This window comes from Alexandromys fortis, unplaced genomic scaffold (assembly GCF_014885135.2).
Source record: "Alexandromys fortis isolate MF-2015 unplaced genomic scaffold, M_Fortis_MF-2015_v1.1 scaffold_458, whole genome shotgun sequence".
Taxonomy (NCBI): Eukaryota; Metazoa; Chordata; class Mammalia; order Rodentia; family Cricetidae; genus Alexandromys; species Alexandromys fortis.
Genome location: NW_026068426.1, coordinates 8,460 through 22,523, shown reverse-complemented (window position 1 = coordinate 22,523; position 14,064 = coordinate 8,460). Strand labels below are relative to the sequence as shown.

Below are 14,064 nucleotides of genomic sequence, written 5' to 3'. Positions count from 1 at the left end.
AAGAAAGAAAGAAAGAAAGAAAGAAAGAAAGAAAAGAAAAATGTATTTTTAACTTTCTTTTTATTTGATGTATATTTTAAGCTTATGAGTATGCAGGTGCACCAGGCACTGGATCCCCTGGAACTGGAGTCACAGATGGTTGTGAAGGACCATGTGGGTGCTGGGAACTAAACCTAGATCCTCTGCAACAGCAACAGGTGCTCCTTACCTTGAGCCACCTCTCCAGCCCCTATTGTAGCTTTTACATAAGGAAACCACACAGCCTGGCTCACAGCAAGATGGCTGACAAGATGGCTGACCACAGAGAGAAACTAGATGCAAAGGAAGAGACAGTGTTAGTGCAGAGCTCTGGAGTCAGGGGTGCTGGGCACTGCTGGGGTGAGGCCTGAGGGAGAAGGCAGAGGACTGGGCAGGAGGTGACAGAAGCAAAGGAGGAGATCATAGTGCTGTGGGGTCCTCCTGCTTGACGGTGTTTGTCTACAGACCACAGTGGACACATCTGCAGAGCCTTGCAGGGCATCTGACATCCCACACTGAATACTGTGGGGGGTTGAATGAGAATGGCCACAGAGGTTCAGGGGGTGGATACTTGAGTTCCAGTTGATGGAACTGTTTGGTAAGGATTAGGAGGTGTGGCCTTGTTGGAGGAGGTGTGTCACTGGGGCTGGGCATGGAGGTTTTAAAGACTCCCACTATTCCCATTGTCTCTAACACTTGCCTGTGGATCAAGATGTGAGCTCTCAGCTGTTCCTGCCACCATACCTTCCTCTGGCATCCTGGACTCAACGTCTCTGAAAACTTAAACCCAAATAAAACATATCCTTTTATAAGTTGCTGGGGTTCACAGTGTCTTTTCACAGTCATAGAAAACTAACTAAAGCCAAGTGTGGTGACACAGCCTTTAATCCCAGCACGTAGGCTGCAAAGGCAGGGGGGTTTCTGTGAGATCAACAACAGACAGAGCTGTGGAGACAGACCTTGTCTTAAAAAAAAAAAACAGAAACAAACCAAAATCCAGGAGAGACCTACAGGTCAGACTCATTTCATTCTCTCCACCACCCTTCCTCTTTCTTTTTCTCGTCATAGTCAGACCCTGGATCTTCTAGAAGAAAAGTCTCTTCTGGGAATACAATGGCAACAACAAGCGGGTTGGGATGAATGGTCTGTATTCTGTCAATTATATTTTTAATAAGCTCTGACTGCTGAAAAGGTACTGAACCATGCGGCTAACATAGACAAGAATAATGGGCTAATGTAAGTTGTAAGAGTTAATAAGAAGCCTGAGCTAATGGGTCAATTAGTTTATAACTAATGTAGACCTCTGTGCGATTTCTGTGGGACTTAATGACTGCAGGAATTGAGCAGGACAAGGACCGGGTGGGACAGAAAACCTCAGTCAACAAATGGTGCCCAACATGTGGACGACTACATCCACATAAAGCCTGACAGAGCTTGGGAAGTAATTCTAGACAGAAAAGAATAGTGTTAAGCATGGTTTATTGATAACAGCATTTTCTCAGGTGGGTTCTGCTTTCTAGATACATGGCTCTCATTTAAGAGAGGCTTCCTGACTCAGCTTTAGCTGCAAAACATTGCAGCTCTTTAAAGAGGTCCTGCCACGAAACACTTACATGGTATTGATGACATGCTTTCTGTTTGTGGAAGGGACCCTGAAATGCCATAGACTTGTGGAAATAAACATGGCTCTGGCCGGTACCTCAGCCAGGAGGCTGGAATCTCAGAAAGCTAAGGAATGGACTGGATGTAGCCTTCAAAGCCATGGCTTTAATCCTAGCCATATCGTTTAGCAAATTAAAGACTCATGTGGTCAGAAAAAGAGAGAGATATACAGCAAAGATAGATTCAAAGACAAAAAAAAAAAGTCTAAATGGTTTACTGTGTTTAGAAATATATCCAGGCTTGGGAGAGAAAAAAAAAGGTTAAAGTCCTTAAAAAAAAAAAAAAGAGTAGTTCAGTATAGTGGCACACACCTTTAATCCCACCACTTGGAAGACAGAGGCAGGCAGAGCTCTGTGAGTTCAAGGACAGCCTGGTCTACAGGGTAAATTCCAGGACAAAGATACACAGAAAAATTCTGTCTCAAAAAGCCAAAAATTAAAAATAAAAGAAATAGATGTTAAAATAAAGCCACATAAAGATGAAAAATATACAGAGTCTGGATACTGTATGTTATTATGTTCTTTTTGAATTGTTTGAATGCTGAGGAAGGAGCAATGGCTGCTAAAAGATATTTGCTTATAAATGCTGCTGAAATAACCCAAGATAAATGTTTTTAAAAAATACCTTGACTTCAAAATTGAAGTAAAAATGTATGCTACTCTGGAGAAGAGCATTTGCTTTTGTTTCCATGGGAAATGAGAGGCTGTGGATTCATTCTGAGTTAAGAAAAATCAGGTTTGATCAAGGAAGACCACCTGAGAAATCTCTAGTAGGAACAGATGGCCCAGATGTCAGAGTTCTACATCCAGAACAGATTCAAGATGCTGCCTGAAATGATCAAGCCTCACATGATACTCCAGTCAGGACTTGATCATAATTCTAAATTTTCTATAGGTCCCCATAAGATTATCAGCATCCCCAACCAGCAGGAAATACTATGCCCACATTCCCAACAAATGGACTATGGATATTTTCCTTTGTTTAAAAAAAAAGAGGGGGAAGTGGTGTGGGAGAATGGTCTGTATTCTGTCAATTATATTTTAAATAAATGCTGATTGGCCACTACCCAGGCAGGAAGTATAGGCAGGACAACCAGACAGGAAGTAGAGGCGGGTCAAGGAGAACAGGAGAATTCTGAGAAGGTGGAAGCCCACTCCTCTGCAGTCCTTGCCGAGCCACAGAAGTAGTAAGATGTGATTACCTTGCTGAAAAAGGCACTGAGCCATGTGGCTAACATAGACAAGAATAATGGGCTAATATAAGTTATAAGAGTTAATAAGAAGCCTGAGCTAATGGGCCAATCAGTTTATAACTAATGTAGACCTCTGTGTGATTTCTGTGGGACTTAACAACTGCAGGACCCAGGCAGGACAAGGACCGGGTGGGGCAGAAAACCTCAGTCAACAGGGATGCAGTGGAGAGATGTTTCTCTTCAAAGCAGAGGCTCTGGCCTCAAGCACCACACAGACTCCCACAGAGACCAGGCTCTTGTGTTCACCTGCAGTGGACAGCTCACACTGCCAAGCCTGGAGCTCAGGATCTCACCTGTAAATAGAGACTTTGCCTCTTCACTCAGGATCATGTCTTCACAGTCTTGGGCTTACACTCAGACTCCTAGTGTTTCTTCCCAGATGATCATCTGTGGCTCCAGGTGCTTGTGTTTACACGGATCTTCATTCCATAATCTAGAGATCTCCGTGTGGACCTAGGTAAATATATCAGCACAGTAGACCCCTTCTCCATGGGAAGAGAACCCTATGGAGACCAAATACAGCAGGGCACTGACCCTGTCTACACTCCACGTTTCCCTGTGTGCACACACTTCCATGGTGCAGCTGCTTTAGTGAATAAACCACAGTCAGAGAGGAACTGGAACTAATAATAAAGAGAATAATGGTGACAGTGTGGCTGAAGTTACATAACCTGTGACCCTCCCTCTATCTATCTATCTATCTATCTATCTATCTATCTATCTATCTATCTATCTATCTATCTCTGACCTTCACTCTCACTCTATGAGCTGATGAGATGAGGGAGATGATTGTCGCAGACTTTGGGACCCTGGATCTGATAACAGTTGGCTTCTGAGTTCCTGGACAGAGAGTCATTCTCATGACAGAGGTATATACTGGTATTTGACATTTCATCAGTGTTCAATAGTTTGGAGAAAAAAATGTATTTATACAGTTTTTGTTTGTCTGAATTTTTACTTGATGTCTTCAAATCCCAGACACACATAACTGAAGTAGAACGAGAAAGCAGAGATGAGCAGAGCCTCTTTCCTGCAGGGAGAGTCACATATGACACAGTGTGTCAAAAGTGCTTAATCAGAGCTGTAAAATCCCCAGTCACCTCCTGATGCCGGTGTCCACAGCAGTCCCGCACCCTCCAGGACTCCGACAACACCTGTTTCCCTGAACATTCATTTTAAGTGCTGTGTATTTTCTCTGGAAACTTCATGCTCTTAGGTTTCATCCTGACTAACCTGAGGAGCAGTTGTCCTTAGGCGGCTCAGAGACAACATGACACACAGCGCCCCATCCCGCAGCACAGGGCTCAGGCAAAGTCTTAGTCCCCAGGAGGGTGAGGTCTGTGTGGGGAAGCCCAGGGCTGGGGATTCCCCTGTCCCCGGTTTCACTTCTCCAGCTCCTAACCTGGCTCAGGTCCTTCTGCCCGGACACTGATGACAAGTTTGCGTTTCTCACTCCCATTGGGTGACGAGATCCCGAAGAACCAATCAGCGTCACCGCGGTCACCGGCTGTAAAGTCCCAAATCACGGAAGTCAGAGTCGCCCTGGAGCTAAAATGGGGGCGATGGCCCCACACACGCTGCTCCTGCTGCTGGCGGCCGCCCTGGCCCCGACCCAGACCCGCGCGGGTGAGTGCGGGGTCGGGAGGGAACCGGGCTCCGCGGGGAGGGCGGGGGCGGCACCGGGGAAGCCGCGTCCCCGCGTGGCCCAGCCGGACCCTCCCGCCCCTTCCCCACCCGCGACCCGAGCCCCGCGCCCTGCTCCCCTCCCGGCCTGCGCTCCTGCCCGGGGTCCCGGGAGCAGGGTCGGGGTCTCACCGCGCGCCGCCCCCAGGCTCGCACTCGCTGCGGTATTTCTACACCGCCGTGTCCCGGCCCGGCCTCGGGGAGCCCCGGTTCATCTCCGTCGGCTACGTGGACAACACGCAGTTCGCGCGCTACGACAGCGACGCGGAGACTCCGAAGGCCGAGCCGCGGGCGCCGTGGGTGGAGCAGGAGGGGCCGGAGTATTGGGAGAGGGCGACACAGATCGCCAAGAAACAAGAGCAGACTTTCCGAGACAACCTGAAGACCCTGCTCCGCTACTACAACCAGAGCGAGGGCGGTGAGTGACCGCGGTCGGAGGTCACGACCCCTCCACGTCCCCACGCGCGGGCCGGAGTCGCCCCGGGTCCCAGGTCCGAGGTTCGGGAGGAGAGCGGGGACCGGACCCGGTTTCCCTTTCGGTTTAGAGTCCACAGGAGGGCGGGGCCGCGGGAGTGGGTGACCGGAGCGGGGCGAGTGGGCGGGGCTGACCGTGGGGTCCCCGCAGGCTCTCACACCTTCCAGGTGACTTATGGCTGTGAGGTGGGGTCAAACGGGCGCCTCCTCCGCGGGTACGAACAGTTCGCCTACGACGGCCACGATTACCTCGCCCTGAACGACGATCTGACGACGTGGACTGCAGCGGACACGGCGGCACAGATCACCCAGCGCAAGTGGGAGCAGGATGGTGGTGCAGAGAGAGATAAGGCCTACCTGGAAGACGAGTGCGTGCAGTGGCTGCGCAGATACCTGGAGAACGGGAAGGATGCGCTGCTGCGCACAGGTGCGGGGCCGCGGGCAACTCCTCCCTCTGCTTCGGGCTGGGCTCAGTCCTGAGGAACAGGAAACCCTCACTGGGGTCATGCCCCTGTCTCTGAGGGCAGACAGGGTCCCTGGGTCTCCTGATCCAGCATGGCAGGGACCGCACTGACCTCCCAGGGCTCAGCCTTCTCCCTGGACAGTTCCACATCTGTCTCAGGAGGGAGGAGAGAGGATCCCGACATCACCAACAGTGGCTCCTTCAGTCTGCAGCCCCTGTCAGCCATGGCCTCTCCCAGGCCGTGTTCTCTGCCACACTTAGTGTCTGTGGACACTGAGTCCTGTCATCTGAGTGTGTCAGCCCTTACACACCAAGACTGGAGTCTCCTTCACCTGACAGGAGAAATGGACTCTCCTACCCAAGGCTGCTACCCCCAGTTTCTTGAACTTTCCAAAGAATACATTCTCCCAGATTCCTGTGTTTGAGGTTTGCATCCCTCCCACACCCCAATTCTACGTCTTCCTAGAATGGTCACGTGGGAACTTACGTGGAGCCCTGAACAAATTGTGGGGTTTTTATTTTCTTTTTTCTTTCATATTTTTGTTTTGTTTTATTTTCGAGGTCGTCATTTTCCTTTAACTTAGTTTTTCTTTCTCACTGGGACAGTATTTCTTCTCACCCTCTCGTTGTGTTATGTGTATCTGTCTCCACAGGTGCCATGGGGACTCACACTCTGGATAATTAGACAAGTTAAATCAGAGGCTCTTTTGTTGTTGGTGGTGGTGGTAGTGGTATTTCCCTCCTCCCACCCCTTTGGAGACACGGTTTTTCCATAGCTTTGGAGCAAGTCAGTGTTCCCTTTAAACGAGAAAGATTTCAGGGAGCTTATATTTTCAACCAAAATTAACCATCCAGAAGACCCTGCTCTCCCTCTGACCCAACAAGTTACAGTGTTGCCCTAGTGAATTAGGAACTGAACTTCCTCAGAGACAGGGTCTTCTGCACCTCAAGGACTGGAGTGACAGGGAAGATCCTCACACCCTGTGAGCACTGCTGTGTCCCAGTGAGTGCTACACTGGGCTCCACAGCACACTTCAGGGATCCTGGGTGACAATACCTGGTATCTTGTCCCCCCCAGAGGCGTGGCTTCGAGATTCATTTCCTCTGGCTGAGGGTCAGAGGTTTACCCAATAGTGATACACATTTTGTTGATGGCTGTTCTATTGGTCAGACAGTAAATGCTGGTGAGCAAGATGGCCACAATGGTTGTGCATCAATGGTGGCAGAAGAATTGGTGGCACCTATGTACCTCCTTCTTCTTAATATCTTATATTTATGTGAATTTAATCACATATGTAAATTAATTATTTTCTATTCCTTCATCCTTTTCCTACATTACTCATGCTACAGAATGTCACAAAAGAAGACCATGTTGATCTACTGGCTCATGTGTATTCCCTCTTAGCTTTTGGGTCTTCCAGGAAACTGCAGTTCTGTGACAAAGGGACCAGCCCTACCTAGTCACTAGTGTGATGACAGAAGTGTACAAACAGTCACATAGTTCAGTGTCATCATTGATTTAACTTTATCTTTGAAGATTTCAGTTTATCTTGTTAATTGTGGGATTTCTTAACCCTTCCACACAGATCCCCCAAAGGCATATGTGACCCATCATCCTGGACCTAAAGGTGAAGTCACCCTGAGGTGCTGGGCCATGGGCTTCTACCCTTCCTTTATCGCCCTGACCTGGCAGAGGGAGGAGGAGGAACAGACTCAGGACATGGAGCTGGTGGAGACCAGACCTTCTGGGGATGGATCCTTCCAGAAGTGGGCATCTCTGGTGGTGCCTTCTGGGGAGGAGCACAAATACACATGCCATGTGTACCATGAGGGGCTGCCTGAGCCCCTCACTCTGAGATGGGGTAAGGAGGGAGTGGGTGCACAGTTGGGGTCAGGGAAAGCTGGAGCCTTCTACAGACCCTGAGCAGGGTCAGGGCTGAGAGCTGGGTCATGACCCTCACCTTCCCTTCCTGTCCTTCCCTTCCCAGAGCCTCCTCAGTCCACGGTCACCATCATGGCAGTCATTGCTGTTCTGGTTCTCCTTGGAGCTGTGACCATCATTGTAGCTGTGGTGACTGTTGTGAGGAAGAGGAGGAGAAACACAGGTAGGAAAGGGCAGGGTCTGAGTTCTCTCTCTGTCCCTTTTAGAAGAATCTCTGCCTCATTAATGGGAAACACATCCACACCCCTCATTGCTCCTGTCTCTAAGCTGGGTCTGCTGTCAGTTCTGGTAGCTTCCTAGGGTCAGGGACTTCCATGGTCTCTCACAGCTTTTCTTCTCACAGGTGGGAAAGGAGGGGACTATGCTCCAGCTCCAGGTAAGAGTGGGGGGCAGGATTGTCCCTGAGGCCTGTGGGGTGAAGCTGGTGTATTTGGGGAGCTCTGGCAATAAATAATAGCTTCTTCAGCAAATGTTCTAGGGGCCAAGTTTTTGCCTTCCCAGTAATACATATATTTTTACCTCAGGCAGGGATAGTGCTCAGAGCTCCGATGTGCTTCTTCCAGACTGTAAAGGTAACCCTCTGGAACCTGACTTGAGGAGGGGCAGAGGAAACATTTTTGGGTTTCGGGGACTTGCAGCATCACCTTTGAGTGAGTGGTGGGTTGTGGGGATGTTGTCTTCACAGTGATTGTTCATGACTCTTGTTCTGTAGCATGAAGACAGCTGCCTGGTGTGGATGGAGTGACAGACGATGTGTTCAGGCCTCTCCTGTGACATCCAGAGCCCCTCAGTTCACTCTCAGCAATAGTGTCTGATGTTCCCTGTGATCCTATGTGCTCAGTGTGAAGAACTGGGGAGCCCAGCCCACCCCTGCCCACCTATCCCTATCCCTGCACTGCCCTATTCTCTTCTACAGCCAACCTTCCTGTTCCTGCAGACAGGAGGGGACATCTCCATCCTGTCTCCTCCATGCTGTCCTGAGCTGCAACCCTGACTTCCCCACTGAAAATAAGAATCTGAATGTGAACTTGATTGTTAATGTCCTTGATCTCAAAGGTTGATTGGCGGTAAAATGAAAGATTGAGGTAGCGTTTATGGAGGAAATAAATGGCAGCGTGGAGAACCTCCCAGAATCTGTGTTCACTATGCTGTGTGCATCTGGTGGGACAGGATGAGGCTGTGGGAGCTGAGTGAGAACAGGGCTGTGCCCAGGTGGAGCTCAGTGCGTTGTTGGCATTGACAAGGTCACTCCTCAGCTCTGTCACCTCCTGACTCTGTTGTCTTCATCACTTAGAACCAAATGCTGACATCTGTGATCACAGGGACACTGGGATGGCCAGAGCCTCGTCCTGTCCCTGGGATTATGAGCCTCCAGGGCTGCTGTGACAGTCAGGGCTGCTGTCCTGGCTATGACTCTTTCCCCTGTCTTCTGTGTTTATTTTATCTGTTTAGTTAGTATGAAGGACTAGGCCTGTTCTTGCTCCTGTGAGTGGTGTCTGCCTCATTATCCTGTGGGGTCCCTGAGTGACAGCAGTAAGAGCTGTTTTCCATCCTCATCCCCTCAAAGCCCAACTAGGTTCCTGCACTCAGGAGACTGTGGGATAAGAACATGAACTTCAGTCTCTTGAGCTCCTGCCTCCCTTCAGGCCCCTCCCTGAAGGTTCTCTCCTTTCCCATCTATCAGAATCTAACCCGGGTTGTAGGATGGGCAGAGAGAAGGGATCCACAGGGTCTCCTGTCAGATCTGTGTTTTGGATCTGTTTTCTGCGCAAGGTCCCCTCTCCCTCTCTGTCTCTGCCTTTGGAAATCCTGGTGCTGCCTCCAGTGGAGACCCAAGGATTTACAGGCTGGGTCTACTTGAGATTTATGTTTTTTTAAAAACCATGATCCAGGGACCGAAGAGATGACTCAGGGCTTGAGAGCACTTGCTGCTCTTGCAGAGGACCCAGGTTCAGATCCCAGCACCCACCTGATGCCTCATAACCATCCTTAACTCCTGTTCCATGACATTCATTGCCCCTATGGACACCACACAGATATATGGTACAAACAGTACTAGCAAGAAATCACTTGTAGTTGAGTGGTGGTGGCACACGCCTTTAAACAACAACAACAAAAAAAAAGCTGGGCACTGGTGGCTTGTTGAAATATGAGCGGTGGGGCTGCGTCCCCAGCACCCCGGCCGCCTGCCAGCTTATGCCCGAAATAACAACACGCAAATTGTATTCTTTTAAACACTGCTTGGCCCATAATATGTAGCCTCTTCTCGGCTAACTCTCGCACCTGAACTAGCCCATTTCTAATAATCTATGTAGCCCACGAGGTGGCTTACCGGGGAGATTCTAGCCTACGTCCATCTTGGGTTGGAGCTTCATCGCGTGTCTCTGGGAGAGCGAAGCATGGCCTCTGCTCCAGAGAGCAGAGCTGTTGAGTCTGAGCTCACTTCCTCTTCCTCCCAGCATCCTGTTCTGTTTACTCCTCCCACCTATGTTTTAACCTATCAGGGCAAGCAGTTTCTTTATTTAATTAACCAATGACCATCCTCCATTAGTGGCTAGTGCCTTTAATCCCAACACTTGGGAGGCAGAGTTAGGCAGATCTCTGTGAGCTTGAGCCCAGCCTGGTCTATAGAGGGAGTTCCAGGACAGACTTAAAAACTACACAGAGAAACCCTGTCTCAAAAATAAAATATTATTTTAAGCAGAAAGCTCTTCGTAAAAAGTGTGTGCTAGGACTGAGCCACACCACAACTAGAAACACAGCAAAAGGAACTGCCCTGTGGGTAAAGGGTTAGTCAGACCAGGAAAAATCCCGGTGTTTGCCCAATATATCAAAAGGGAGCTCATTGGGCTCATAATTGTCATGGGAAAAGGTTCCAAGGCCTTCCAGATACAGGGGCTGATAGTTCTGTGGTTGATGATTGTCTCTGAAAAGATACAACAACAGTTTCCATATCAGTATTTGGGGCATCAGCTGTTGCAGACAGGAGTAAAACCACAAAAAGTTACTCTTTGCTTAGATAAATTACAAACTTTAAATAATTTTCAAAATGCTTGGAGACCTCAATTGTGTCTGGCCCAGTCTGTGAATTCCTATGGGAGTCTTAAAACTACTCTTTGACATTCTGCAGGGGAATCCAGATCCAACCTCTTTCTGTAAGTTGACATCTCAGTCAAGGCAATGTATTACTTTAATTTAAAAAAGCTTCCCTCTGCTCATATTCATTATACTGACTATAGTCAGCCGCTGCTGTTGATAATTCTTCCCTCTCAGCATAGAACTACTGGAGTTTTTGGGCAGCAAAAATCACCAGGTCTGCTTCCCCAAAGTTATTCCTTTACAGGCTCTGGCAGGGGCACAGAATGTGTTTACTGATGGGTCTTCTACCAGGAGAGCTGTAGTGACCTCCCCTCCAGATTTTGATATTCAGCCTGTTGATGCTAAATCTGCTCAGGTGGCTAAATTGATAGCTGTACAATGGTCTTAAAAAATATGCTAATATTATAAACAAATTTCTTGCACCTTTGAAGACTACAGCTTATATTGCCTCTGTATCTCGAGTCCAGATGTAGTCATTGGCTATTCAGACATTGCTTTGGACCCGATCTGTTCCCATTTACATAGGGCATTTGTAGGATCATACTGGCCTTTTTGGTCTCTTGAGCAAGGGGAATGCATTGGCTGATCAGCTTACTCGCCAAATTTGTACAGTTAGTCAAAAATATTATAAAGCTACAAAAAAAGCTCATAATCATTTTCATCTCAATGCTGGGTCCTTAAGACTTTATTTTAAGATATCTCGAGAGCAGGCCACTGAAATATGATGTGCTCGCTCCACTATAGCTTGTCCTTGAGGATTATAAGGTATTCCTGTTTTATGAGAAATAGAGAACTCAGAACAAAATTTAGCAAAGCCAGTGCTGGTGTAGGCTGGCCCATTGCCAGTTTTTACAGTTTTTGGAACTCTCATGTAGACAAAAGTCTAGAGACAGTGACTTCTAACATCCCATAATTTTTCTCCTTTATGGGCTGAGGCAAAAATAAGATGAGAATATGTATCCACGGTTACGTGAACATATTGCATAAGCCCAAAAGAAGGAACATTGATGGAGGAAGGTCATTAATAAAGAAACTGCTTGGCCCTGATAGGTTAGAACATAGGTGGGTGGAATAAACAGAACAGAATGCTGGGAGGAAAAGGAAGTGAGCTCAGACGCCATGTTCCCCTCTCTCCCCGGCAGACATGATGAAGCTCCGACCCAGGATAGACGTAGGCTAGAATCTTCCCAGTAAGCGCACCTCGGTGCTACACACATTAATAGAAATGGGCCAGGCAGTGTTTAAATGAATACAGTTTGTGTGTTGTAATTTCAGGGCATAAGCTAGCCAGGTGGCCGGGGCCGGGTGGCAGGAACGCAACCCGCAGCTCCTTCAACAGAACATGGGTAAAATTTATTTGCCATAAATGATTAGGAGCAAGCAAATGAGGATTAACTCCCAAATGGGAAACAGCTAAAAGTTTTGTTCACAGAGCATTTTTTAACAAGACAGGACAGAGCTGAGAGATCAAGTAGACACTGGCTTGTCAACTGAAGAGCTGCTGGGATCCTGAGGAGCAGGTTATGGTGGTCTGAGTGCCAAGGATTGTTCCTCTACCTATCAACCCATCCTCCCATGCCATAGTGCTTGAACTGGCTTTTTCTAACCCATTCTCTTTGAAAGGATATCTTGCTTGGCCTAGCCATAGTGAAGAGGGCCTTGGTCATACCTCAAAGTGACCTGCTAGACTTTGTTAATTTCCCATGGGAAGCCTTACCCTTCCTGAGGAGTGGTTGGGGGATGGGTTAAGGGGGAAAGGCCAAGTGAGCAGGAGAAGGAAAGGGAGTGGAAACTGGGATTGGTATGAAAATTTCCAAGAAAGAAAGAAACAAAGAAAAGCAGAGGCGCTGGCCTCAAGCACCACACAGAGTCCCATAGAGACCAGGCTCCTGTGTTCACCTGCAGTGGGCGGCTCACACTGCCAAACCTGATGCTCAGGGATCTCACTGTAAACAGAGACTTTGCCTCTTCACTCGGGATCCTGTCTTCACAGCCTGTGCTTACACTCAGACTCCTAGTGTTTCTTCCCAGATGATCATCTGTGGCTCCAGGTGCTTGTGTTTTACACAGATCTTCATTCCATAACTTGAAATTGTCCCTGTGGACCTGGGTCATTGACTCAGCACAGTAGACCCCTTCTCCATGGGAAGAGACCTCTGTGGAGACCAAATACAGCAGGGCACTGACCCTGTCTACACTCCACGTTTCCCTGTGTGCACACACTTCCATGGTGCAGCTGCTTTAGTGAATAAACCACAGTCAGAGAGGAACTGGAACTAATAATAAAGAGAATAATGGTGACAGTGTGGCTGAAGTTACATAACCTGTGACCCTCCCTCTATCTATCTATCTATCTATCTATCTATCTATCTATCTATCTATCTATCTATCTATCTCTGACCTTCACTCTCACTCTATGAGCTGATGAGATGAGGGAGATGATTGTCGCAGACTTTGGGACCCTGGATCTGATAACAGTTGGCTTCTGAGTTCCTGGACAGAGAGTCATTCTCATGACAGAGGTATATACTGGTATTTGACATTTCATCAGTGTTCAATAGTTTGGAGAAAAAAATGTATTTATACAGTTTTTGTTTGTCTGAATTTTTACTTGATGTCTTCAAATCCCAGACACACATAACTGAAGTAGAACGAGAAAGCAGAGATGAGCAGAGCCTCTTTCCTGCAGGGAGAGTCACATATGACACAGTGTGTCAAAAGTGCTTAATCAGAGCTGTAAAATCCCCAGTCACCTCCTGATGCCGGTGTCCACAGCAGTCCCGCACCCTCCAGGACTCCGACAACACCTGTTTCCCTGAACATTCATTTTAAGTGCTGTGTATTTTCTCTAGAAACTTCATGCTCTTAGGTTTCATCCTGACTAACCTGAGGAGCAGTTGTCCTTAGGCGGCTCAGAGACAACATGACACACAGCGCCCCATCCCGCAGCACAGGGCTCAGGCAAAGTCTTAGTCCCCAGGAGGGTGAGGTCTGTGTGGGGAAGCCCAGGGCTGGGGATTCCCCTGTCCCCGGTTTCACTTCTCCAGCTCCTAACCTGGCTCAGGTCCTTCTGCCCGGACACTGATGACAAGTTTGCGTTTCTCACTCCCATTGGGTGACGAGATCCCGAAGAACCAATCAGCGTCACCGCGGTCACCGGCTGTAAAGTCCCAAATCACGGAAGTCAGAGTCGCCCTGGAGCTAAAATGGGGGCGATGGCCCCACACACGCTGCTCCTGCTGCTGGCGGCCGCCCTGGCCCCGACCCAGACCCGCGCGGGTGAGTGCGGGGTCGGGAGGGAACCGGGCTCCGCGGGGAGGGCGGGGGCGGCACCGGGGAAGCCGCGTCCCCGCGTGGCCCAGCCGGACCCTCCCGCCCCTTCCCCACCCGCGACCCGAGCCCCGCGCCCTGCTCCCCTCCCGGCCCGCGCTCCTGCCCGGGGTCCCGGGAGCAGGGTCGGGGTCTCACCGC

The 14,064-nt window shown here is 49.0% G+C and overlaps 1 protein-coding gene and 1 long non-coding RNA gene across 2 annotated transcripts; one reads left to right on the top strand and one right to left on the bottom strand.

The window, feature by feature from the left end:
• Window positions 1–63: 63 nt before the first annotated feature.
• On the bottom strand, window positions 64–14,058 carry LOC126495679 (uncharacterized). Its single transcript, XR_007590210.1, has 3 exons — window positions 13,649–14,058; window positions 3,226–3,385; window positions 64–798 (listed from the first exon to the last, which is right to left on the bottom strand). It is a non-coding gene; the product is annotated as an uncharacterized lncRNA (long non-coding RNA).
• LOC126495676 (H-2 class I histocompatibility antigen, L-D alpha chain-like) lies at window positions 4,408–8,627 on the top strand. Its single transcript, XM_050133280.1, has 8 exons — window positions 4,408–4,558; window positions 4,764–5,033; window positions 5,241–5,516; window positions 7,139–7,414; window positions 7,541–7,657; window positions 7,838–7,870; window positions 8,019–8,066; window positions 8,207–8,627. The coding sequence occupies exons 1-8, from the start codon at window positions 4,486–4,488 to the stop codon at window positions 8,209–8,211; spliced, it is 1,098 nt and encodes a 365-aa protein (XP_049989237.1). The 5' UTR covers window positions 4,408–4,485; the 3' UTR covers window positions 8,212–8,627.
• Window positions 14,059–14,064: the final 6 nt, after the last annotated feature.

Coding starts and splice junctions, on each gene's coding strand:
- LOC126495676 (XM_050133280.1), top strand. CDS start 4,486: ATGGGGGCGATGGCCCCACACACGCTGCTCCTGCTGCTGGCGGCCGCC. Junction 5,517..7,138: donor GGATGCGCTGCTGCGCACAG/GTGCGGGGCCGC, acceptor CCTTCCACACAG/ATCCCCCAAAGGCATATGTG. Junction 7,415..7,540: donor GCCCCTCACTCTGAGATGGG/GTAAGGAGGGAG, acceptor TTCCCTTCCCAG/AGCCTCCTCAGTCCACGGTC.